Source organism: Cylas formicarius, unplaced genomic scaffold (genome assembly GCF_029955315.1).
Source record: "Cylas formicarius isolate icCylForm1 unplaced genomic scaffold, icCylForm1.1 PGA_scaffold_6__28_contigs__length_40554024, whole genome shotgun sequence".
Taxonomy (NCBI): Eukaryota; Metazoa; Arthropoda; class Insecta; order Coleoptera; family Brentidae; genus Cylas; species Cylas formicarius.
Window position 1 is genome coordinate 40,237,606 of NW_026844347.1, and position 27,819 is coordinate 40,265,424.

The 27,819-nt window shown below is 38.1% G+C and overlaps 2 protein-coding genes across 6 annotated transcripts in view; both read left to right on the forward strand.

Moving 5' to 3' along the window:
- LOC132703226 (synapsin) overlaps positions 1 to 10,919 on the forward strand; it is a 32,788-nt gene extending 21,869 nt beyond the window's left edge. Inside the window, exons 7-10 of the mRNA XM_060672352.1 lie at positions 349 to 571; positions 3,103 to 3,263; positions 4,064 to 4,316; positions 4,644 to 10,919. Coding sequence (XP_060528335.1) covers positions 349 to 571; positions 3,103 to 3,263; positions 4,064 to 4,316; positions 4,644 to 4,813 — 807 coding nt within the window. The 3' untranslated portion in view covers positions 4,814 to 10,919. The remainder of the gene's footprint in view (positions 1 to 348; positions 572 to 3,102; positions 3,264 to 4,063; positions 4,317 to 4,643) is intronic.
- Positions 10,920 to 11,970: 1,051 nt separating this feature from the next.
- LOC132703657 (TBC1 domain family member 30) overlaps positions 11,971 to 27,819 on the forward strand; it is a 48,014-nt gene continuing 32,165 nt past the window's right edge. The window contains exons 1-2 of one of the 5 annotated variants that reach the window (XM_060673040.1): positions 11,971 to 12,224; positions 13,197 to 13,346. In XM_060673040.1, coding sequence (XP_060529023.1) covers positions 12,107 to 12,224; positions 13,197 to 13,346 — 268 coding nt within the window. In that variant the 5' untranslated portion in view covers positions 11,971 to 12,106. Of the gene's footprint in view, positions 12,225 to 13,196; positions 13,347 to 14,522; positions 14,965 to 27,819 lie in introns of those variants that run through there. The other 4 variants (XM_060673039.1, XM_060673043.1, XM_060673041.1 and 1 more) reach the window with 4 other exon arrangements.

Consider the following 27,819-nt stretch of genomic DNA (forward strand, 5'->3'; position numbering starts at 1 on the left):
ATAATTATAATAGAATGATTCATAAATATGTATGTATTAATAAGTGTTAATTGTTTTTCTTAAAAATACATATTAAATTATGCGTTACGCTTTTTTTTATGAAAACAACGGGTTTCATAACACCAAAGGTTTTACTATTTACAAATCTTCTGTATTCCGCTTGGTTCGGTTGTTTCTGACGTTTCGCGCCGATCATCCTGTTGGCTTCTTCAAAGCTTAACTGAAATTACTATTGCAATACAGAGTTTGCTGCAGTTTACTAGAGGATTACATTATTACAGTATGCAGAAGTTTCTTCGAAAGCAAAAAAAAAAACAAAGTTATCCAAGTGTTCCCCTTAATTTCCAGATAACCGCTGCGCGTTTTCCGGTTGTGCTGAAGATAGGCCACGCACACGGAGGACTCGGCAAAGTCAAAGTAAACAATATCGGCGACTTCCAGGACATGGCGAGCGTGGTCGCTGTCGCAGGAGCTTACTGCACCGTCGAACCTTACGTCGATTCCAAGTACGACATCCACGTCCAAAAGATCGGCACCAACTACAAGGCGTTCATGAGAAAGTCCATTTCAGGTACGGTTAGGTCAAAAATAGCCAGAAATATATTTTAACGTAACCAGTGAAGATTAAAACTGATTGAAGCTATAGTCAAAGGGACAAGAAGAAGGGAACTTCGCGAATAAAACATTCTGCGATATTACTAAAGGGTTCGAAATTAAAATAATACAACAGGGTGCTTTCGAGTCGAACGAGCGACTTTTGGGTCTATTTTTTGTGGTGAACTTTTCAAAATTATTTTGTTTTTAATATCGTTAATGAAATTTGATAGTTTCGTATTTAATTCCATTCACTTCATTGAACAATTAAAAATCATTAAATTAGATCCACAAGATACTCTGGTTAGTTTGGATCCATCTTTACTGAAGTTCCTATTCCTGCAACTCTCAACAAAAATGAAGTCAAATTTTTTATCAAACTTCGGGAACAGCTACGGGTTCTCTACCATCACCAATCATCGCAATTCTCTGCATGCTTTTTTTAGAAATGGTCGGAGATTGTGAGAATAATTTGGATTTTAAGGGAATAGGCACTTGTGCACTAAAAAAAAATGTGGCCCACTAAAATGCCTCTGGATACTACACTGGTATTACAGATATTTAAAAAATATATTTTATTTTCGAAAGTTAAGACGTTTCGGACATACGTTCATGTGAAGTTTTATTTTTGAAACAGCCAAACAAAATCGCGCATTTAACTATTGACACTCTAAATACAGGTATAGAGAAAGATGGCGTTGCTAGGTAACACTACAAACATCTTAAACACGCCTAAAACTATAGATACTGAGCAGTACTACCTTTTTTATGAAGAAAATGCCAGTCGTATCGAAAAATAAATATTGACTTTACTACATAACATCCAAATATTTTGTTGCACAGAATATGTCGGTATTCTTCTCTTGAAACAACCTGTATATGGTTCGCATACCCCGGCGGCGTCTTTAATGAGAAAATTAATGAGAAACGCGTTCGCGCGACGAACGCATTTTTATTAATTAACTCGGATACGCGTAGCGGTAATTAAAAATCGAGTTTCAAATTAGTGAAGATTAGGGGTCCCGAAATAGCTGTCCAGCGATTTGTAGCGTTGCCCGATAATATTTAAAGACTGCGCTTATTTCTGGAACGATTGTTGGAGAGAAAGGATAATTTACACGCCATATGTTTTTTTTTTTTTCACTTAATTTCAAGCAATTAAATCTCACGCAAGATTTTGCAAATATTAGCTCTCCAAACATTTTATCGTTGTGACCGATTAATTAATAAATTTATTGATAAAATAGACGAGAAATTTGATTTTTTAAATTTTTTCAAAATTGTGCGGCATTTTTGAAAAATGAAAAATAAAAACGCAATGCAAAATCTTCATTTATAGCAGAAAAGATTTAAATCGTTTACCGTTAAAAATGGACATGCGAGTGTGCTAACATCCTAAAGGTATTAATTATCTTAATTAAATTAATTAATTTAAGTTAATTAAATCTCACGCAAGATTTTACAAATATTAGGTTTCCAAAGATTTTATCGTTTAATCGTTTTTATTTTTGAAAAATGAAAAATGAAAATGCAATGCAAAATCTTCTTTTATAGCAGAAAAAATTTAACGCGAGGACCGTCAAAAATTGAGGTGCGACTAAAGGTATTAATTAAATTAATTAAGTTCAACCAATTAAATCTCACGCAAGATTTTGTAAATATTAGCTTTCCATAGATTTTATCTTTGCCACCAATTAATTAATAAATTTATTAACAAAATCGACGACAAATTGGATTTTTAATTTTTTTTCAAAATTGTGCGGCATTTTTTAAAAATGAAAAGTGAAAACACAATGCAAAGTCTTCTTTTATAGCAGAAAAGATTGAGCTCGTGGACGGTTAAAAATTAATTAATTAAAATTTTATTATAGCAATAACAAAAGGTGATATCCAGTCACGTAATTTATATTAGGCACTTGAATATATGTCTTACTAGGCATTAAGCAAATCAACCAAGTTATCACATTGCTAGTTTCTTCGTATTTTGATGTCATCAAAAATACGTCTTAAATAAGTTAATCGATAAAGCATCACTAGTTAAAAAAATAGATAGGTCGGGATCCTAGAGATATTTTGTTTCAACCACTTCTTAGAACAATGTGTGATAATTTGTGTGAAGACGCCATGTTTTATGATTCCTCTGTAAAATTGGTTTAAAAGCAAGTTAAGACAGTTGAATAACGGTATCGAAAGTATTATTATCTTCAAAAAGTCACACAAAGAGTTGATTTCTTCTTGTGACTGTATGAAGAAAAGGCTTAATAACTAAAAACGAATGTACTGCTTTTGTTTTCTTGTTTTTCTTTTTTCTGCGACTGTTCCGGGTTTTTCCAAATGGGGCTGTTTCTTTTTTTTACAAAGAAAAAATCATGAAAAAAAATCAAAAAGTTTTAGTTAAAAAATAAACGTTAAACATAGAAGAGTAAATTGAAAGTCTGAAGAAGTCTGCTGGGATATCTTGCATGCTTGCCTTTTGTATAATGAGATAAATCGGCGCGATATACGCAGGTTGTTGGAAGACGAACACCGGATCCGCCATGTTGGAACAAATCTCGATGCCGGAGCGGTATAAGACGTGGATCGACGAGGTCTGTGATTTGTTCGGTGGTCTGGACATCTGCGCCATCGAGATCGTCGTCGGCAAAGACGGCAAAGAGTTCATCATCGAGGTATAGCTAGCGAATACTTCTATTTATGAAACTATAAAAAACCATATTTAGTTTCGCCGAAATAGGTTAGGGCCAAAATCTCAAAGAAAAAGAGAAAAACAAAACAATTAACTTTCGCCATGACAGTAACGGCAGAAGAAAGAAACCAAAAAGCTGCTCGTAATATTCGAATATTGAACTGAAGTGGTTTTACTTGATGAAAATCCATTTAACCTCCTTTAAGTAAAAGTTTTCTATCGTGGTATAGATACTTTGATGACGTCTTTGCTTGTTTTGTTGGAACAGACAGACAATTGAATTCTTTTTTAGATTACATTAACTCATTACATAATCGTATAAAATTCACTATCGAGATTGAACAGGATCACTCTATTAATTTTTTAGACTTAACTATTACGAAAACGCAAAACAAATTAGATTTTTCCATTCACCATAAGCCTTCGCACAGGGACACAGTCATACATAACAGCTCAAATCACTTTTATACACACAAAATGGCTGCATTTCACTCTTTTATCCACAGACTTCTTAATACGCCACTCTCAACAGAAAATTACTACAAAGAACTTAATATTATCAAACAAATTGCACTGCATTGCATCAAAAACGATTAGCAATGGGTCTTGGGCAGGTTGAGTGCAACTTTCGATTGAACTGGAAGAACTGGAAGACTTTAAAAATGTTTTCACTTATGATGACGGGCGTTCTGAAGATCCGGAAAGCTGAAATTATCTTTAAGGCTGTGTTTAAAGCATCTTTATGATGTTTGGATTTAAGAGTAGCTATATGTAACGTTATAGGTAAACGACAGTGCCCTCACTCTCCTGGGGGACTCCCAAGAAGAGGACAGGCGTCACATTTCCGACCTGGTCGTATCGCGCATGCACGCCCTCTGCAGACCTTCTACTCCTCCGGGAGAAGAGCCGGCGCCGCCTCCCGTGGGACCCAGAAGTATCCTGGGCAGCTTAAGCAGTCTGACTCATTCTGAGACTCCGCCCCCGTCCTCAGCGGAGCACCCGTCTCTGTCCAGCGTCGGCAGAAGGGACAGCCAAGGTAGGGAAATGTCCCAAACATCTACAACGTTATTCTATAAGGATATCTTCGCAAGTACCTATTAGGGAATAGGTGTCGGTAAAGTCTTTAATTCTTCAAGTTTGTTACTCTGGATGGTAGAATTAACCATCGAGCCATGTGGTAGCTCCCTCATTTCAAAAGCTTTTCTTGGGCATCTATTATTAACTACTACTACTACTACTATTAACCGGCTTTGTATCTCTACTTATAAATGATAAACACTTAATTTAGATCACCCCGTAGATATTAGGTAGGGAGAGTTTAGTTAAGAATGCAAGCCGGTCAAAGAACGAATCGTTTTTTCAGCTTCGCAAACTAGCACGGTTAGCAGCGCCCCCAGTACAGGTCGGCTGCCGGAACCGCCCCCGCGGCCATTCCAAAGACAGGGCAGCCAACAGCAGTCGGTGACTGAGGATGCCGAAGACACCATGAAGAACCTCAGGAAAACCTTCGCGGGCATATTCGGCGACATGTAAACCCGGCAACGCCGCTCATTTTCGTCAATAACGTTATCGTTTCCGATATATATACTTCGACCAAAAATATAGTGCTTTTACCCCGCGATTAACTTTGCCTACTGGTTATTACGCCAAAATCGCAGCCCCTTATAGAATACTCTGCCGTGCAGGCCCTTACTCGTAACCATTCCAGGACCGTCCTAGGAATTTATCTTTGTTTGAAACATGTACATAAAAAAAATAGTAGAAAGTAACAATTTATTACGTTCAATTTCATTATATACAAATATACAAAATCTTTGGCGCTTTTGGCAGACGAAAATAAGGCACCTTCCACCCAACCATTTTTGGACCCAGCGTGAAGGCGGCACGTCTAGTACACACTTGTGTCGTGGGTGTCGTCTAAATACACTATTTTGGTCTTGAAATTTCTTCTCTCAATTTTTTCTTGGCTATCCCACTTGTATTTGCTGAGGTAGTTCGTCTTCTTCGTCCTGTGATTAGGTTCGACTACCATCTTCACTTCGTCTTCGAATTCTGCGTTGTTTTCCATGTCTTTTTTTAACAGGGGAACGTCTGCCGCTTTAACAGGACACAAAAACTTACCGGTACTTACCCTTACCCTTTGAACTATCCAGTGAAAACAGCTTCGCAATGACAAAACTCGAGAGTTAGCTACATAAATACGTACTTACTGGAAGGATCACTAAACTGTTATGAACAACGCTTAATCAAATTTAAAACGGTCCATTTACGTTTCAAATAAAAATTTCAAGTTTCTACAAATATTCGTTACGGTCCATCTCAGGCCTCGTCTGTCGAGATGGGTTTTAATACGGTCCTGCGAAGATCCTGCGGTTACTTACCGGAGAATACTTCAAACGTCAAAGCAATAAATGCACTATATTTTTGGTCGCACTATACAGTGGGGTGGGTCAGTTTCGGTTTATTTTTTATTTAGAAAAAAACAAAACGGAGACAAATAACTCGCAATAATTTCGCTTTTGACTGGAACGCGATTGGCTATTGGAAAAAAGCAGTCGTGACGTCACAAGACAGTGAAGTTATCTTTTTAAGGTAATGGGGTGTTTCCCAAACTCGATAGCCTATTAGAAGTATCTGGGGAATAGATAATAAAGGATACGCGGTAAAACAATGAACAGAGCGTAGATAAAGCGGTTCTAAATGTTGTGACCAATTTCAATCACAAAAGGTTTGGTTAACTATCAATGAGGAGCAAGTTTTGTTGTACCTGAAACAATAGGCAGTTTTCTTTGCCGAAAATGACTCGGAGAAATTTAAAAATTGATTTGGCCCTAAATCATCATTGTAAAACTGGGTGGGGATACATGGAGTCAATGTTTGAGCTTAATGCTTAATCAATTGATACAGAAAGAAAGGTGTCGATTTTTTTTTTGGGTTATAATGATTGCTTTTTATTTTTCCACAGTTCATCGTTTGCGAAACAGCAGCTAAATATTAGGCTGTTTCTGTAGTAAACAACAAGTTTAAAAAAAGGCGTTAAAAAAAAAGGAGAAAAATTTTTTTTTTTAAACACTTCAAAAAAATACCAAAGCATTAGAGGGGCAAGACAAGTACTGCAAATGAATTATTTAATACAGAATTAATCTTATTTAAATCAAATACAGCTAGTTATAAAATCCTTAGTAGCTAGATTCTCATTACTTTTTTCCTTTTTGTCTTTGTCTCCTTTTGATTCCATATTATTCGCTTCATGTTTTATGTTTACATGTTTCCTTTTTTTGATCTGTTCAAATTTACCATTTAAGATACAAAAGAAGTCGAACATTGAACTGAGGTGGCTTTTACTTGATGAAAATCCATTTAACAAAATAAATAAGAACTAAAAGTTCAGATTTTCATGAAATCGTAAATATTCACATAATTGTTTCGACAACACCGTGTTTTCATCAAATGTAATATTTACAAACTACCTGCAACTATATATAACGACAAATGACAATAAAACCTTAATTAATGTTGTGACCATTTAAGTTTAATAATCTAATTGATCGTTAAGCAATACATTTGAATGTCTCGTTTTGTTAATCTCCATGGCTTCCACTAAATTTAATATTCTACTTTTTGTGGCTGTATGTAAAATTTTTATGGATAATTTGGAAAATATCATACTAGAACATCCTTTAAGTAGAAGTTTCCTATGGTGGTATAGATACGTGGATGATGTCTTTGGTTGCTTTGTTGGAACGAACAGACAATTACATAGTCGTATAAAATTCACTATCGAGATTGAACAGGATAACTCTATGAATTTTTTAGACTTTACTATTACGAAAACGCAAAACAAATTAGACTTTACCATTTACCATAAACCTTCCCACATAACGCTTGGACCCAGTGAAAAAGTTTCAAAACATTTTTCAATACTTTTCATAAATAACAACACTAATTTAAAAAACAATAAAACGAAATGTCCGAAATCTCAAAAATATACAGGTTGAAATGCGGATCTTGTCTTAAAATTTATATTGGACAAACAGCTGAATCCTTCAAGAAACACATTAGCGAACATAAAAGGGCGTTTAAAAACAATAGTCTGGATTCTAATTATGCTACACAATTTTTGACGACATTTTCGATATTTTACATACAGCCACAAAAAGTAGAAAATTAAATTTACTGGAAGCCATGGAGAATAACAAAAAGAGACATTCAAATGTATTGCTGGACGATCAATTACATTTAAATACCTCTCCATTATGAAAATTATATTCTCACACCAACATTAATCAGGGTTTTGTTGTCATTTCTCAGTATATATAGTTGCGGGTAGTTTGCAAATATAACATCTGTCAAAATACATAATTTCGTGAAAATCTAAGTTTTAGTTCTTATTTGGATTGTAAAACAGAAGTCATTCAATCTGCAGCACTTATATATGATTCTGGTTACGATCATGATCATTATTATGATTTTCACAATTTCACTTCGTTCGTCTGATCACATTTTTAGACCATAACCTACGTTAAAATAATATGATACAGCGACCTGTGTGTGCGTACACCCTGCTTCAGTTTAAGACAACTCTCTGTTTACGGAAATTCCTTTGAAAACGGTGTAATAAATAAATAAATGCTATCGAGTTCTGGGAATCACCGTGCATAACATTATTTTCTCAACTGTCTATAGCATACTTGTAGATTTGCCGAGCAATACTTGTATCCGAATACCAACATTATTCACTGCCTAGGGTTTTGGGTACCCCCGGCGGTACCCGTTGTTACGTCTCGTGGTTGTTGCTAAATGTACTATTTTACGTGCCGAAAATGGCGCCCGAGGGGTGTGGTCGCAATACGCAAATTCACATCGCGACCTCAAACTAACATCGAATTGATCCCGAACTTTAAACGGAGTCGCCCACTATTGACGTGACGTCATAAGTAGACTCTTCGCACAACGGTCAAGCTGATGTTAGGCCACCTGGAGTCTAGCTCGCGGAGAATATGCCGGGCGTCCCACTTTATAGGATATGCAAAAAAAGTTCCTTGGACTCTCATGAAGACTTAAAATTTTGTTGGTACAGGGTGTACCAAAAGTATCCCCCCTCCCGACATCAACTTTGTTATTTTAAATCGGACACCATGTATATTTCTACATTTTTTGAATCTTTGGATAAAATAAAAGACACTTCCTTAAGAAATTCCTATTCGAATTTTGCGTAGTTTGGCCAGAAATTGTGTTTTTTTTTGTATTTTGATTGCTCCATATAAAATTGTGTTGTGACGCTACTGCTCTAGGTATTGCGACGAAACTTTAACCACAGGTTAAGGAAATGATGCACTACTCAATGAATTTGACAGATTGCGCCTCAACTTATACAGGGTGTGCCAAATAGGTGGTGCCGTTTTGGCAAATTCAATTAACAAAATCTCAAGATTTTAAAATGAAACACCCTATATTTTTATTCAAAATAGGAATTGCTTAAGAAAGTGGCCATTATTTTAACCAAGGATTCCAAAAATATCGAAATTTATACGGTGTTTTTTGCTTATTTTTAAGAATGCGTATCATTAAGTCTACAAAAATATAAACAAAAAAACGTAAGTTAACTTAGTAACTCGAAAGTAACAAAAAATTATCTACGACACTGCGTTCTTATGCTGCTATGAGGATGTCGTTTTACGGGTAACGTGGATACGAGGGCGATTCCAAAAATACATTTGCGCAATTGGGACGCCCGGTACATTGGACCGTATACGAGGTGGTCCGGTGAACTTTATCGTCTTCGAAAGTCGTGTCGGGGACGAACCCGCAGGACTTTTGCGTTTTTAACCTCCCGCAATGTTGTAAGGTAATTTTGCACCTCTGTATGTAACATGTATTATACGCTAGGACTCGTGTAAAGGTGGGGAAAACGTTACACCGTGGGCGTGGCGGAATCCAAAAAAAAGCTATAAAAACTCGCTAGATTTACTTTAAATTTTTGAGGAAGACGCGAAAACTTACGCCATTTCGATAACTTTTGTATACTCTCATTACTCGTTTTTTTTTTCTTGGAAACTATATCACGTAATGGTGAAACCATTTTTGGCGCCTGAGTTTGAGTAAATTATGGATGTTTAAATGTATTTTGCTTATTTGGGACAGTTCTCGAGTTTCCAAAGTGTTCCCCTTAGGATCCACGAAAATGTATCTCTTTAAATAGTAAAGAACTGAACCAGCAAAATTTTGAAAGTGGTCTATGAGAAAAAAGTCTTGCAACCGGTCCTCTAAATCTAATCGATTCCGACTTTATGCAAAAAGTGCATTTGGATATGATTGGACGCTCTTGGAGTGATCCTTCGTTATGGATCGCCCTGTACGTCTTAGTGTCGATCGCAGTCCCATACGAGAGACTTAAATTAAAAAAAATTGAATTTTTTTCCAGAAATTCTGATATAACTCAAACAATCTGACCTATTTCCAAAAATTTTGACTTGTTTTTCAAAAAATATTACTTATTTTCTATAAATTCGAAATTATTTTTCACAAATTGTTACTTATTTTTCCGAAATTCTAACTAATCAGAAATTTGGGTATAAAAAACATTATAAATTCTGAATTACAACTTAATCTATAAAATCTGACTATGCGTTCAAAATTCCTATTTATTTTTCACAAATTATGATTTAAATTAGAGATTATGATTTATTTTATTAAAATTTTTATTTTACTAAACTTTCCAGAAATTCTAAGTTATTTTTCACAAATTCTCCACTTACTTTTCCGAAATTCCGACACATCAGAAGTTCTGACTTATTTTTCAAAGATTCCGACTGAAGCTATAAATTCTGATTTATTTGTCATACATTCTGACTTAATGTCCATCAAATCCAAATTATTTTCCGTAAATTTGGACTTGTTCTGTACAATTTAACAAATAAGAAATTTTGACTGATTTTTCAGAAATTCCGATTTAATCTATAAAATCTGACAATTTTTTTAGAAATTCAGACTTATTTTTCATAAATTCTGACTCATTTTTCATAAATTATTAATCATAATTAAATCACATGTTATTATTTATTTTTTAGAAATTACGACTTAAACTATAAACTCTGACTTATTTTTCACAAATTCTAAGTTATATTTTCCGAAATTCTGACCAAATCAAAAAATTGTGACTTATTTTACCAAAATTTCGATTAAAATTTCAATTATTTTTATAAATTATGATTTCCTTTTGAGAAATGACTTCAGAGGAATTCTGAGATATTCATTAAAAATTTGACTTATCAAACTAGAAGCTTTACTTTATTTTTGGTGGCCTTTCGGGACATTCACAATAAAACATTTTAAATATTTTACCAGTGTTTACATGTTACTAGGATTCGACGCTTCTTAAAAATTCATCTTCTGCGTTTGGCTACCCACGGTTTAACGGTCTGTGCGATGTAATCGAACAAACCTTCATGACATAAAAATGAATATATTAGCAGGCTAGTAAAACTTAGTTTTTTCATGGTTCAAACGACGGATGGGCGCGGTTCAAACGAATATAGCGACCAGTCGCCCATTTCAGAGTTGTGTAAAGTAGCAAAGCTTTCAGTATAACACGTTCATTCGCCATATTGTGTAAGTGTTACATGGATTTCAAATAAACGGTTGGAATGATTCGTTGTTTTTATCCCGAGAGCTCCATAAACTTTTATTATTTCCTTTTGTTTATATTTTGTAATTTTCGAAGAAAAGAAGTGGGGTGGGGTGATTTTCCCAAGCGTTTGTGGACACGGAATGTGAAACTCAAAGATGAAAAACAGAAAAAATATATGCTTAACGGCTCATGTTCCAAAATTCCTCATTTTTGGGTTTTTTATTTTTCAGAAATTCCTAATTAAGTTATAAATTCTGAAATATTTTTTATAAATTAGGACTTAATCATGGATTTGGAATGATTCATTGTTTTTATCGGACGTCCTTAAAACCGACTTCCATCTCCAGAGTTCCATAAACTTTTATCATTTCATTTACGTATTTTTCTTTTTTTTTTTTGTTCTGCAATTTTCGCAAGTGCGTCCCTGATTTCAATATGGTGAATTCATCAGTAGTTCTTCTTGTTTCGCAAATGTCAAGGGGTGTATAGAGTTCAAATGTCCAAGAAAATCTACGGGGGTTCCTGACCATGAGGCCAAATAACAAAAGTATCATCGACATAGCGTTTCTATAATTTTGGTTTTAGATGAAAGCTGTCGAGAGTTTTCTTCTCAAAGGCTTCCATAACTATATTCGCGATGATTGGTAATAACGGAGAACCCATAGCTGTTTGTTATTCATAAATCTGACAGTTACAGGAGAAATACGTTCCAGACAAGCATTTTTCGATTACGGTGAGAAGGTTTGATTCCAGATTCACGGATTTTAATATATCTGAAATGATGGTGAGAGTTTCAGGAATAGGTACTGTAGTAAAGAAAGGTTCTACATCGAAACTAAGGAGTATATCTTGTGTATCTAAACACGTTCTTTTATTATTTCCAATGAGCAATTATTTTGATCAAAACCAATTTTGGTGGACGCTCCTAGAGATTCCTAGGCGGTAAGGGTTATCCATTTAAAAAAAAAAACCGTTCGGTAGCTAAAATAAAAATGACTTTCAAGGTCAACTGCAAAATCCGACGACCACTTCCGAAACGGGGACTGATAAAGCCCGAAACTGATACCCTCGAGGAATTGTAACGCAACTGGCATATCGCGTTCTTAATGAATCGTTTCCTATCATTTTGAAACATGAAATATTCAACGCGTCGCGAACAAAACCGAATCCTTGTCTGATTTTTCGGTTCGTGTGTGATGGATGGACTCCTGAGGGACATTTACGGGAGGAAGTCGCACGAACGGCACTGGGCCGAGTGCTCGACCCTCGCGAATGACCACGACAGTATCCGAGAAAATATTTTGCTAGAGAAAGGTGAGCAAAATCTAATTACCGTTTATCGTAAGCATTAATTTTCCTCCAAACTCATTTTTTTTTATTTGAGACTTAACTTCAAAGTTCTAGAGTTACAAACAAGTACGAGGGCAGCGCCAAAATTTCCCAGCCTGAATATATATAACTTTAATACACTTATCACATCTCTTTATTAACAACTCAATCCCTTTAAAAATATATTCTTTTGGTTTGTCTGCCGGCCTCCTTTAACTCAACTTCGTCGTTGAACCGCCGTCCACGTAAGTCCTTTTTCAAATATCCAAATCCAAATAACAGTCGCTGGGGGCCATATCTGGACTATAGGGGGGAAGATCTGAGATTTCCTGGACCTTTAAACGTCGATCACTCAATACCACCTCTTCCACAATCGCAAGAATACCTTCCGTTATGACCTCCACTGGTCGACCAGTTCTTGGATCATCTTCAAGGGACTCCTGTCCCATTCGAAAACGTTTTGCCCATTCTTTCACTACAGACTACGAAGGAGAACTTTGGCCGTACACACCATCCAGCCTTTCTTTAATAATTTTATGTCTTTTGTCAAAAAAACTTTATGACTGCTCTATACTCAATTTGCGTTATTTGCTACATTTTATCGAACACGTCTTGTTCAAATTCTGTCAATAAAAAACTATTTGACGCAAGACTTCAACTTTTTTTCGCAGCCTACTAAGATATATATTTAAAAGAAGACAAAGGTTTATCGTGATACTGGAGCTGCATCTATGTGTCTTTTTTTTGTTACTTAAATGGATTGTTTTCTGTTGAGCAATAAAGCTATTATTATTATTATTATTATTATTATTATTATTATTAAGTTGAAGATTATACCTTGAAGGATATTTCGTGTCGTTGTCGAGCGCCTATGTTTTCGAAAAATTTGATTTTATCGATTTTTGAACAAACTGACCTACTTCTTTGTGACGACCTGTATATTTACCGACTCCCCAGACGCGGCCGCACTGAGAGCGCTAGTCGCGACCCAGCTGGAAATCCTGCGACAGACGGGATTCGTACTCTCGCGTCGACTGAAACGTCGCGACGCCTTGCGGCGACGCCAGCAGGCGCACTGCCACGTCATCAGCCTCCTGCTTACGAAACGTGAGTACATTATGACACGATCGATAACGTTTCGGGCCCCTCTCGAACGTATAACGGGCAGTTTTAGGAGTTTCACGCTGCAGGAAAAGAAGATAGAGAGATATATATATGAAAACATATTTTTTGAGTTATGAATTTCTAATACCGTGTGATACATGTATTCCGAATCTATTGAGTTTCCCCACGGCGTTTGACAAAATTTGATGAGAGTGAGCATAGTAGCTCGAAACTAAATAATAAAGTCGACACTGGAGAGAGGCGTAAGTGAATAAGCAATATTGTCCATACCTAAAAACTTCGCAGATTCAACATATTTACATTTGTTGAAAGCACTATCGACTGTTTCCCCTTTAAGAGTCCGACCAAAGAGATCATTAATATAAACTGAAAACAATAATGGACCCATAATGGAACCCTGTGGAACTCCGTGCATTGCAAGTCATAAACTAAGCTAAGAGGATCAAACTCTTGACTGAAACCTTCGGCACTGTACTAACGCACAATAACGCGTTTTACCACAAACCGAAACTCAATTCTACGTACTCGACGCACGTTTCGCTAACCAAGTTGGCATCTTCAGGAGAAGATTAAAACTAAACTTAATAACAAATGCTCTCTATATATATATACACATCGGGAGAGGGGATTACGCACTGTTCACGCAGCCAATCAATAATTTTCTACTATTATTTACCTGTTTAACTAATTTTAAATTACTTATATCTACCTCATGATTATTGTTGAACATATGTTCGGTTACACTTGATTTTTCTAATCTACCAAATTTTAAATGAGCTAAATATTCCTTAAATCTAACATTAAGGGATCTTAATAATCAGGACGAGGACCAAAACAAAATTAGTTTTCTTGATACGAGCCTGCACAATACGCACGCATCATCTCCCAACATCCTATAAGTTAAAAGATAATCTTCCTTATAAATTATAATTTCCGAAAACTATTGTGGCCAATCGGACAATGCCACGAGATGTATCTCAACTGAAAATACGAGTGATTTATTAAGAAAACATCGATTAAGCGGAACCGTATGCTCATCTTTTCGAATCACCTTGTATATCCAGGGAAATTGGTTCGGATGGAATTAGAGACGGCCCGGACTTTCCTCGCAAAGAGAAAAGCGGGGGGAAACCTCGCGGAAAACAGTCGCCTGTCGTAGCTCGATCCGCATCGTTCTAATGATCAGATAACCGTAGTTTGGTGCCTTTTTTTCGTCTAATTCGCTGCGGATAATGTTCCCATGAGCGTTTTCCTCCTTGCCGGTAAAAAAGGAAACGCCCTCCGCCAAGGAAGCACGCGTGAGTGCATTTTGATCCGCTTTCCGCTTGCTTAAAGCTTATGCGACGGAGTAAGCTTTAAGCTCGGAAAAATTGATGTACGTTCCGGTCAGCTGATCGACGCGGCTGCAGTATTTGTTTCATTAAATATCGATAACCTGAAAGTTGTGTAAATTAATGTTCCGGCTCGGCTATAGTGTTTTTCTTTAAGTTTTCCTAGAAGAAAACACAAATCGAGGCATCCCGATGGTATATTGCGGATCCTACCGACTGCGCCGCGTTAGCTTGTCTCGGAACGTGAAAGGATATCGGTACAACACGGGGTGAGACTTTCCCGATAATGTAATTTTACTAAAAAAAATACTAAATAGTATTTTTTTAAAATCAAAAATGCGTGTGTAAGGGTCTAAGAAAAATATCGTTTCTCGAGAACCATCCAAGCGATCGGAAAAGTTTTCGGACGAAAACATCTGCGAGATCCAGTGCTATAACAAATATCCTCCCCAATTCGTAAAAACCCGAAAATTTGGTATAACTATATGAGAAATGTATTTAGGCAACTCCAATTTGCAGCTATTGCAAATTTAGTAGGGAAGTAAAATCTCAGTATTTTTTTTTTAATTTTTTCAATTATACGCACGGTGTTTTAGTTATGGACAGAAATCTAAAAGACCCTGAGAATTGTCCTTTTGACTCAGTTTCAAAAATTATTTTCTCAAGAACCATTTACTGTATTGCAAAAATTCCGGGACTGTAGTAACCTTTACATCGAACAAGGTGGGTTGTTTTTGGTGGACTGCGTGCTATAATATTAGTTGTCAGTAGATATAATACCTGCGTTCAACAGCAATTTCGGCCGTTTTTACACGTAAATTCCCATAAGAAAATTTAAGGTTCATTGTAGTTGAAATTGGTCCCGGTCAAGGTCATTCGATCCATACCCTCTTAGCACCAACTAACCGTCTCCCTCAACCCCAACCCCCTCCCGCAACCCCTCTCAAACCCTCCCACAACCGTCACCCCCCACCACCCCCCCAACCCTCACACCCCCATTTCACAACCCTCTCACAACCACTCAACAGATGTGTTAGTCAGGTGACTCACCTTTTTTTCGCGTCTACCGAGGATCGAACCCGGGATCCGTCGCTTGTCGACCGCAGACTTTAACGCCGAGCTAACGAGCATATTAAAACCAATGTGTAATTATGTGTTTGATCTCGAGAATGATGACTCATCTTATTCCTGCCGAAGATCGAACCCGAAATTCGTCCGTCGTTGAACGGTCACTTTAATGCCGAGCTAATTATGTACCGCCGGTTCCGTCTCGTTGCTGCTAGATGTCGTGCGTGCGCGCTCTTGACAGTATTCCTATCAGCGGCTGCGTCACCCCGGCAGGTGACGGAGACGCTAGGACGGGATGACGCGGTGATCGGGAGTATAGGATCGACGGTAAACAAGTCGAGTGAGTTATACATAGTGCCTTAATAATCAGGTACACCCGGTGTGTTCAAGTTTAATTAAAGAAAACTATATACAATAACAAATATTTATCCAGAAGGGTCTTCTTCTTCTTCTTTTGCGTCCACTTTGTCGTCCATAAACGATGTTCCTGCTGATGACGTTCTTGTTCCCGTTCTTTCAAGAAATCTATATAGGAAATACACTCCTCACCGTCTCCCTCTGTCGACCACCCACCCTGCTGGATGCGCCAACATAATGTGTGTGAAAGTTGCACACACATACCAACATTCACATTTCTACTTCTTGTCATTTAAAAGACATTAAAAACACTATATACTTCAATTTAATTTGATTATTTTTACAAGTAAAAACGCGGATTATTGTCAAACGGAGAAATCGTGTTTTTTCTAGAACAAACAAGAAACAAAATATGTATATGTCGCGTTGCCTATAAAACAGATTTTTTAAACAAAACTTTTAGTAAGTGACGTAAGTAAAGTCACATTTCTATTCCCTGTCATTTAAAGGATATTTAAAAAACACTATATATTTCAATTTAATTCGATTATTATGCAACGTAAAAAGTGGATTATTATATTGTAAAAACAGGTAGGAACTGACCAAAAAAGTGATCATTGTTTTTTTTTGTTATTCAAAAATCACTGAGAAAATTAACGAAAACTGAAACCCACAAAAACAAAACAAAAAAAAAGACTCGCACTGTATTAGGGTAAATTAAAATCATAAAACTTATCAGTTGTAGAGTCATAGGGAAATAGATACCGCACTTGACATTGCACTGAATATAGTCTACAATACACATTAAATATATTTATTCACATGTTCTCCCGTCCATGGTTAAATTAAAAATTAAAAATTGACTTAAAAATCGAAAGGCACACAAACGCATATTTGAATAAACACGCTGAACGTATGTTGTCACCAGAGAGCCATGCAGGTGGGAGTCTCAAGGTCCACGTGCTCAGACGGGAACGACTTGACGCACAACCGCCTCGGACGTGCAGTCTCCCGCATGCAATTTTAAAGCGTGTCGACTTTCACTTGACGTAATTTGGCAAAAAAAATTAACACCCAACAAAATTACTGATAGCACACGCAAATATATTTTGCGCCTTAAAAGCAAAGGCGATCCATCCGCCCACTAGGATATCACCGCACCGTAGTCTCTTATCTGCGGTTGCGAGGCATTGACATCGCAAATTGGTTCGAGATAAAGTTGAATATATTGAAAAATTGAATCCAATAGCACATTTAATCTTTAAATAAATGTCTTCTAGATTGATAAACACTTTTTCAAACTAGGCATTTTGCAAATCGGTCGTCTGTTTGCTGTTAACGGTAGACACGTACTATAGGTACTGGTTAGTTGCAAAATTAAAAACCAAATTTACAGGAGTCAAACTGTTTATTGACAGTGGAAAATATAATAAAAGTAGTTGGAGGTAATAAGCGAAAAATATTAAGGACTTCCGGTCATTTTTATTCTAAATATGCCCAAAATATAATGAAAAAGATCAAAATATTTAATGCATTTTTAAAATAAAAATTTAACGAGGCTGCCAGACGCGAACTGAGCCCTTAAGCGCACCTCATTCGATTTTTTTAGGAAAAAAACGAAATTTCAAAGCAAAACCGAAAACACATTTATAATCAAGCGGAGACAGTTTCTTCTTCCATAATCGAATAGTGACCCCACGGTAACGTTTCTACTGACGACTTTGATATGCGACGTTTATCATCGCAAGGACTTAACCCGATCTTCTTTTGGGATACTGTGTGCAACTCCAGTTTGCTCGCTCTTATTAAATTCTGCGATATGTTTTTTTCAGCGAAATTTTGCAAACAATCGACGAAATCTTCAAAAGTTATCTTAGTTTTGATGAAGGATTTTTTAACTCCTTTGATCCTCTTCGTTACACCCAAGTTTTTAAATTCACGTTCAAATGCTTCTCGATCTGTTTCTGCAGCCATCAATTCTTGTTTTGCGGACTCCTCTTCCTCCGGTGTCTTGTATAGCTTTGTGGCGTACATTTTAGCTCTAAGTCCGATAAAATGAGACATAATTCGTCCATTGTTCTCATCCTTCATCATACCCAGAACCTTTTTATTGACTGTGGGTATACCGTACGGATTATCCTCCGCATAGTCCGATGTATCAAAATACCGGAAACAATCCTTTTTTAAAATCTCGTACGGGTCTATGGATAATATCTCGTAAACAAGAGAATCCGTGTCGGTATATAAAACTCGGGAATTGGAAAATCTTTCTTGAATGTAGTTGTAGTGAAAGTCATAAATTGTTGTCTTGGCTATCTCCATAATTGACATCCCAACGTAGATAGGTTTGTTAAAATATATTTCAGATTTTTTTAATTCAATAAGAACGAGATTTTTACTAATTATAGTTGCACTTTTAAATTCGGGTCGGGCAATCAGAGCTTCCGCACCGTAGCGACCTTGCCAGTTTTTCACAAGCTTAACTTTGGAATGGTTCCGTATGTTTTCCATTGTTTTTCCAAACACAGCATTGATCATCAATTTAAACAAGTTCTTTTCAAACTCGTTTTTGGCAGCCTGACGTAGTGCAATGTTTAGGTCGATATAGGCTTTTAACCAAGGCGACTGGCTGAACGAGACGGCTCGATGTACCTTTCTTAACTTAGCTCCCAGTTGTAGCGCCTGTTTCAGATTACGATAGTGAATGACATACTCCTGTTTGTCGTATAAGGTGGTCAGTAATTTTTGATTTTCGGATCCTGGAGGGCAGCGATGTTCGGGACATGGAGGTAAATCTGCAAATTTGTCGTGCAACTCCTTGGGTATTTCCAAATCGACCTCCAAGATGTAGCCGACGTCCGACTCGTTGGATATATTTAAAATGTCAAGATTTTCGATTTGCTGTTCATCCAACCAATTAAAACCTCCGTACGGTAGGTATTGAGACATTGCCCACCCGTATTGGTTATTGACGTCGAAATACATCAAGTATTTATCAACTTTGGAGGGATCGTAGCTGTGCATATATTTGTTGTTGGCTTCCGCATATCGTTTGGAGCACTGACTAAGGCCTCCTCGCATTCCTTTCTCGATAAACAAAATCATGTCGACGTCAGTGAGTAGATCGAGTTTTTGCTTCAATTTATACAACATACAGCTCCACGCGTATCCCGGCAGTGTGTACGCATGTGCAGGATCAAGTCCATAGGTCTTATGTGACGTTTCTCGAAACCTCTCAAAAACGTCTGCCAAGAGCAGGATGTCCGTCTTCATATAAAGTTCAGAATAATCCTGCAAATTTCGACATCCAAATTTCTCCCAGACTTCCTGAGCACGTTTGTAATCTTTTTTGGTCAACGGTTTGTCATCCAATATGTTATAAAATGCCGAAATAGGAGGCAAAACAGTTTCTTTCAACGTATTCCATCCATTCATATAATCGTAGGGGAAAACGCCTTTTTGTTTCAATATATTGGCTTGCTCCTCCGACAATTCACTAAATTCGAGCTCCAGTATTGGATATTCCGTTAAATTAGCCGCCAGCTTATCCAGGCCACTCGACATAAATCGAAAACTGTCGATGAATCGGAATTTCACCAGGTTGTCATTTAGGTGCCACGTAAAGGAAATATACTTTTCCTTGTTTACAGGTAGCAAGTCGATCGACCCATCACATTTGGCTAGAGCTTTTATTATTATATTTCCGTCATACGACGAAAGATTATGAAATACTACGGGAACGGTGTGACCATCCCTAAATTGGAGATTACAATTTTCGTGTGCGGGTCCCCTGTATTTCCCAGTCAGGTGACAATGGTCTCGAACTTTTTTGTCGTCTTTTTCAAACACCTTCTCGCATATGTGACACAATTTAGACTTGTAAAATTCCATTTTTTGTCCAGCTGTTAGTTCATCCATTGATATATCACACAAGAATACCGTCTCAATGTTCTCAGCTAATTGTTCCATCTCATTGCAGAACCATTCCGCACAATCCTCTCCCGTGTACGACCGATAATATGAAAGGGAGTCGTCATATGAACATTTAAAATAATAGCCCAGAGAGTACGGAACATGGCGCTGATACTTCTCGGTGTCGGATGCTGATTTATCACATTCGGGAACCAAAAAACATTCCGTGTCGGCATAAACAATAAAAGGAACCTTCTCTTTGTACTTAAAGTCCTTGAATTGAACAAAATTCTTGCCTTCTTCGGGAACCCTCGGAATTTCCAAATTTTTGTTTCTCTTCTCACAATCATTGGCGTGCTTCGCTAGCTTGTCCTCGGAATGAAAATAATGCAAGCAACGCTCACAAAAATATTTTCTATAATGATCTTTCGAAAGTTGGGATGATAAAAGCCGAGACATACTTTTGATCCATACATAATGGTACGTAACGGACGTAAAATCGAAGGGGTCTTTTTCGGTAAAATAATGACTTTGTATCTGTAGTAGGTTAACGTGTTTGACCTTTTTATCTTTGGTCAGATAAGCAGGAACAACTTGAAACATATTTGATGATTTTTTCAGCAGCCTATAAACATTCACTGAAACATTATTTTGACCTTCGAATCTTGGAATTTGCCGCAATGTCATTGGAAACTGGACACCTTTAAGATTTAAAACAGACTGGAGAGGGGGGTAAGACGAAATCCTTTTAGCGAATTCTGATGGAGCAGGAAACAGAGCAGAAACCACGGCCCAGGCAAAGCACATTTCATCAGAATTTTGCACGTTAATACAAGCGTGTTTTCTTGCTATCGACTCCGGTAACTTCAGGTAACTTCCGGCGTGAAGTGGATTAAACTTGTTGATATTGACCATTAAATTTAGGATTTTCTTCAACGCCCATCCGGAATCTCGTTCTTGGAACTCCTCTAATTGGGTTTTAATTGGTAATACAACATTTCTGTCAAACCATCGTTGTAAATTAGTATCTTTATAGATTGCTGCGTTCGAAGTTGTAAAATATTTAATTTCCGTCTGGATTTGATCAGCCTTTTGAATTTGAAATTCTCCCCCGAAGACAGCGTTTATCTTAACGGACTGGTCCGTTTTCAGCGCGTTGTTGACACGTCGTCGAAATAGTGCGAAACAGTCTTGGAGGAAACTCTGCACGTCCTTATGTTGAAGGTTAGTTATGACGCCAGTCCTGATGCGCGATTCAAATGTTGAATTAACATCATCCCAGTGAACGCGATCTCTCGCAGTTACGGGTTTACTTCCGGAACCTCTCTTCAGCATTCCTTTAAATTGACTCCGAAACGATTTAACTTGAACCATTTGAGCTACCAGACGTTGTTTTTCTCCCACCGTTTTCGTAGTCCGCATTTCCTTTTGGATTCTTCTTATCGCTTGAGTACATTCTTTCATACCCTGAGCGACATCATCATTTTTAGGAGAAGCCAGTAAAAGAGCCAACAAAGCTCTAATGGCTCCAATAAGCGCTTCGACCACAGACATTTTTTTCACTGTGCCACACACGTACTACAACTCTAAAAGCTAGAGCACAACTGAAAATCCCAATTTGAGTGTCCTGTAAGGTAAACTTTGGACGGACGTAGCACTGAACGCTATTGTGTGGTCCGGGCCTTTGATAGAAGATTTTTTGTGAACTGTTGAGTAGTAACACGGATTCTTTAAAATAAATCGGCCCAACGACACTTGCATAAAATTTATTTACGCCAAATCGTTTATTTAAAGTATCACAAAATTTAATTTTGACAAACTAAACAAAAGTAAAAGTTTCGTTGACATCAAACGTTAATATAGCAGCATCCTATAAAGAAACCACAATAATTTTTATAGATCATTATTGCTAAACTCAAAAATGGTAAATGAATCTTGTTTTTTTACATCAGAATCCTTAATACCCAAAATAAGTCAAAACTTAAGATCAAAAGGTCAAATTAAAATTTGTAGAATATAATTTAACGTTCATAATTCCAACGAAATGTTGTATTCTAAATTTAGTGACTGGGTCAGAATGGTGATGCTTTATTTAATGTGAAATCGCATATCGGATAATTCTACGCATAAGAAAGTCCTCGATATTTTGAAAATATTTAATATTCTCAGTATTCATACCTGGGTTATTTTTTATTTAATCGTTGTGAAAGTATGAAACCATAATGAAACTGTAGGTACTTACCACTTGCTATAATAACACCAGACTTACAGTAGAAAAACGGAGATTGAAATTACTTGCGACTTGATACACACGTCCAATAACAACAGTGGCAATACGAAGACTCTGATAACGCATCCATGCCTGTCCGCGCACGGAAAATTTCTTCATGGTGGGGACGCACGTGCACGCCTTAACACATCGCGTTGGCCGTAACGAGATTGAGGTGCGACTTGCATTCTAGATGATATCGACATGGCGGCAATGAGAATTGGATCCAAGAACAGCAAAAGAAAAAACAAACATGAATATGATATTACAGGATAAGAACGAAAATGTTTACAGTTTTTTGAAATATTTCGGTTATTCATTTCCAAAAATAGTCGGTTTCTTAGTTAACAAATTAAGAGCGGAATGAATGTGGGCTTGTATGGAATGGGCAGCTACTTAGTCGAAAAAATTCTTACCCACAGAAACCATAGTGACCGCCGTCTGACGTACGAGTAAACACGCCTGTTTTCCGAAAAATAAAATGGATTTCATTTGAATATAAGCAGTTAAAAATATAATTCGCATCAATTCGTCAAGACTACTGAACCAACAAAAATACGAAAAATATATCGAAAGCTGATTTGCGTGGCAGTTTATATTCAATTTTTGTTGACGGGACTTTTCGTTGACCACATCTTGTAGATTGCAAGAGCCACGCACCCAACTGTAAATTAGCAAATAACTTACAAACAATTCCTGTTCATAAAAAGAAAACATTCATATATTTAGTAATTAATATGTCAACCCGTTCAAGAAATATAAATCGGCATACTAATAGATGTTTCTCAATATGGAGTCATTGTTAGGCATAACATAAAATGTAAACGAATGAGTTCAATGGATCCAGTGACTCCGCTCGATGGTCTCGGCATTTTTATTTTATGAAAATGATGATATGTACATATAATGTAACCAAAAGAGATCTATATTTACTAATTAAGAGTTCCACCGCACATAACCTCAAACTTTACAATCGCCCGCTTGCGTACGTAACGTACGTACGTCACGGACGACGCCCATTTAAAACACGTACATGACAACGTACTGCATCATAGGCGCCGTTGAAATAAAAATACGTACGTCATAGACGACGCTGATTTTAAAATACAAGCACCTTTTAAATCTGTGGTCGACACAGTGGGCGGGCGACTTTTCTTTTTTTTTGAGAGTACTAAGGCCACGGCAACAGGAATATCGAGGTTGCCGACCAAATAGACTGAGAAGGTAGAACAAGGAGAGGGGAGCCTATTGGATCAAAAAAAGAAAGTATATTAAGGTTCAAGTTTATTCCATTATCCGCCCGTCCCTGTCACCTCGACACCGCGCCCCACAACGCGCCATCTGGTGGGGGAGAGGGGTCGCACACACATTACCGCCGCGTTAGATACCCCCCCTCACTCCCCCTCCCAGCCAGAGGGCGCGTTGCGGTGACGCGAAGTCGAGGTGACAGGGAGGAAGCGATGATGTTACCCAGCCGTCGAGTTTCGAAGTGCAAAACACGGCGTGATTTTGTTATTCGACCGCATGTCCCAATGCTTTGTTTAAACGAGCCCAAGGAAACGGATTACTCATCGCGTTGATAATTTAATTTTTAACGCCGCTGCCGCACACCGACGACGCGGCGATCTCACCCGCTGTCACATTTGCGGTGGGCGATGATGTCACCCAGCCAGTTCAACGCGCCTCGTCGACTGAGTCATCGCGTGTCCCAACGCTTTGTTTAAAACGAGACGAAGGCGTGACTCATCGCGCTGCAATTTATATTCTTTCACATTTTACTGCTGACGCTAACAAAGGACGGACGATGCGCTCTCCCCAGACCAATGCTTCGTTGCCGGGCTACTCGTCCGCGGAGAATTTTTTTTTAATTCGGCACCGCCGGCTAACAAAGGACGGACGACGAGCTCCTCCTCCTCCACCACCGCTCAGTACGATCCAGACCACGGACGACGACGGACGGTGAGCCATTTTTAGGTTAGATCGGCGGGGCGGCCCGTGGTGGCAGGGGGCCGCCAACCACCTCCTCTCGCAGGCGAGATGGGGAGGCGATTCGCCTCCTCCCATAAACAAAGGAGTTGGAGACGACATAACCTCACTTTTGGAATCTCGCGGGAAACCCACGCAGGCGAATTGCCTCCCCATCTCGCCTGCGAGAGGAGGTGGTTGGCGGCCCCCTGCCACCACGGGCCGCCCCGCCGATCTAACCTAAAAATGGCTCACCGTCCGTCGTCGTCCGTGGTCTGGATCGTACTGAGCGGTGGTGGAGGAGGAGGAGCTCGTCGTCCGTCCTTTGTTAGCCGGCGGTGCCGAATTAAAAAAAAATTCTCCGCGGACGAGTAGCCCGGCAACGAAGCATTGGTCTGGGGAGAGCGCATCGTCCGTCCTTTGTTAGCGTCAGCAGTAAAATGTGAAAGAATATAAATTGCAGCGCGATGAGTCACGCCTTCGTCTCGTTTTAAACAAAGCGTTGGGAACGCGATGACTCAGTCGACGAGGCGCGTTGAACTGGCTGGGTGACATCATCGCCCACCGCAAATGTGACAGCGGGTGAGATCGCCGCGTCGTCGGGTGTGCGGCAGCGGCGTTAAAAATTAAATTATCAACGCGATGAGTAATCCGTTTCCTTGGGCTCGTTTAAACAAAGCATTGGGACATGCGGTCGAATAACAAAATCACGCCGTGTTTTGCACTTCGAAACTCGACGGCTGGGTAACATCATCGCTTCCTCCCTGTCACCTCGACTTCGCGTCACCGCAACGCGCCCTCTGGCTGGGAGGGGGAGTGAGGGGGGGTATCTAACGCGGCGGTAATGTGTGTGCGACCCCTCTCCCCCACCAGATGGCGCGTTGTGGGGCGCGGTGTCGAGGTGACAGGGACGGGCGGATAATGGAATAAACTTGAACCTTAATATACTTTCTTTTTTTGATCCAATAGGCTCCCCTCTCCTTGTTCTACCTTCTCAGTCTATTTGGTCGGCAACCTCGATATTCCTGTTGCCGTGGCCTTAGTACTCTCAAAAAAAAAGAAAAGTCGCCCGCCCACTGTGTCGACCACAGATTTAAAAGGTGCTTGTATTTTAAAATCAGCGTCGTCTATGACGTACGTATTTTTATTTCAACGGCGCCTATGATGCAGTACGTTGTCATGTACGTGTTTTAAATGGGCGTCGTCCGTGACGTACGTACGTTACGTACGCAAGCGGGCGATTGTAAAGTTTGAGGTTATGTGCGGTGGAACTCTTAATTAGTAAATATAGATCTCTTTTGGTTACATTATATGTACATATCATCATTTTCATAAAATAAAAATGCCGAGACCATCGAGCGGAGTCACTGGATCCATTGAACTCATTCGTTTACATTTTATGTTATGCCTAACAATGACTCCATATTGAGAAACATCTATTAGTATGCCGATTTATATTTCTTGAACGGGTTGACATATTAATTACTAAATATATGAATGTTTTCTTTTTATGAACAGGAATTGTTTGTAAGTTATTTGCTAATTTACAGTTGGGTGCGTGGCTCTTGCAATCTACAAGATGTGGTCAACGAAAAGTCCCGTCAACAAAAATTGAATATAAACTGCCACGCAAATCAGCTTTCGATATATTTTTCGTATTTTTGTTGGTTCAGTAGTCTTGACGAATTGATGCGAATTATATTTTTAACTGCTTATATTCAAATGAAATCCATTTTATTTTTCGGAAAACAGGCGTGTTTACTCGTACGTCAGACGGCGGTCACTATGGTTTCTGTGGGTAAGAATTTTTTCGACTAAGTAGCTGCCCATTCCATACAAGCCCACATTCATTCCGCTCTTAATTTGTTAACTAAGAAACCGACTATTTTTGGAAATGAATAACCGAAATATTTCAAAAAACTGTAAACATTTTCGTTCTTATCCTGTAATATCATATTCATGTTTGTTTTTTCTTTTGCTGTTCTTGGATCCAATTCTCATTGCCGCCATGTCGATATCATCTAGAATGCAAGTCGCACCTCAATCTCGTTACGGCCAACGCGATGTGTTAAGGCGTGCACGTGCGTCCCCACCATGAAGAAATTTTCCGTGCGCGGACAGGCATGGATGCGTTATCAGAGTCTTCGTATTGCCACTGTTGTTATTGGACGTGTGTATCAAGTCGCAAGTAATTTCAATCTCCGTTTTTCTACTGTAAGTCTGGTGTTATTATAGCAAGTGGTAAGTACCTACAGTTTCATTATGGTTTCATACTTTCACAACGATTAAATAAAAAATAACCCAGGTATGAATACTGAGAATATTAAATATTTTCAAAATATCGAGGACTTTCTTATGCGTAGAATTATCCGATATGCGATTTCACATTAAATAAAGCATCACCATTCTGACCCAGTCACTAAATTTAGAATACAACATTTCGTTGGAATTATGAACGTTAAATTATATTCTACAAATTTTAATTTGACCTTTTGATCTTAAGTTTTGACTTATTTTGGGTATTAAGGATTCTGATGTAAAAAAACAAGATTCATTTACCATTTTTGAGTTTAGCAATAATGATCTATAAAAATTATTGTGGTTTCTTTATAGGATGCTGCTATATTAACGTTTGATGTCAACGAAACTTTTACTTTTGTTTAGTTTGTCAAAATTAAATTTTGTGATACTTTAAATAAACGATTTGGCGTAAATAAATTTTATGCAAGTGTCGTTGGGCCGATTTATTTTAAAGAATCCGTGTTACTACTCAACAGTTCACAAAAAATCTTCTATCAAAGGCCCGGACCACACAATAGCGTTCAGTGCTACGTCCGTCCAAAGTTTACCTTACAGGACACTCAAATTGGGATTTTCAGTTGTGCTCTAGCTTTTAGAGTTGTAGTACGTGTGTGGCACAGTGAAAAAAATGTCTGTGGTCGAAGCGCTTATTGGAGCCATTAGAGCTTTGTTGGCTCTTTTACTGGCTTCTCCTAAAAATGATGATGTCGCTCAGGGTATGAAAGAATGTACTCAAGCGATAAGAAGAATCCAAAAGGAAATGCGGACTACGAAAACGGTGGGAGAAAAACAACGTCTGGTAGCTCAAATGGTTCAAGTTAAATCGTTTCGGAGTCAATTTAAAGGAATGCTGAAGAGAGGTTCCGGAAGTAAACCCGTAACTGCGAGAGATCGCGTTCACTGGGATGATGTTAATTCAACATTTGAATCGCGCATCAGGACTGGCGTCATAACTAACCTTCAACATAAGGACGTGCAGAGTTTCCTCCAAGACTGTTTCGCACTATTTCGACGACGTGTCAACAACGCGCTGAAAACGGACCAGTCCGTTAAGATAAACGCTGTCTTCGGGGGAGAATTTCAAATTCAAAAGGCTGATCAAATCCAGACGGAAATTAAATATTTTACAACTTCGAACGCAGCAATCTATAAAGATACTAATTTACAACGATGGTTTGACAGAAATGTTGTATTACCAATTAAAACCCAATTAGAGGAGTTCCAAGAACGAGATTCCGGATGGGCGTTGAAG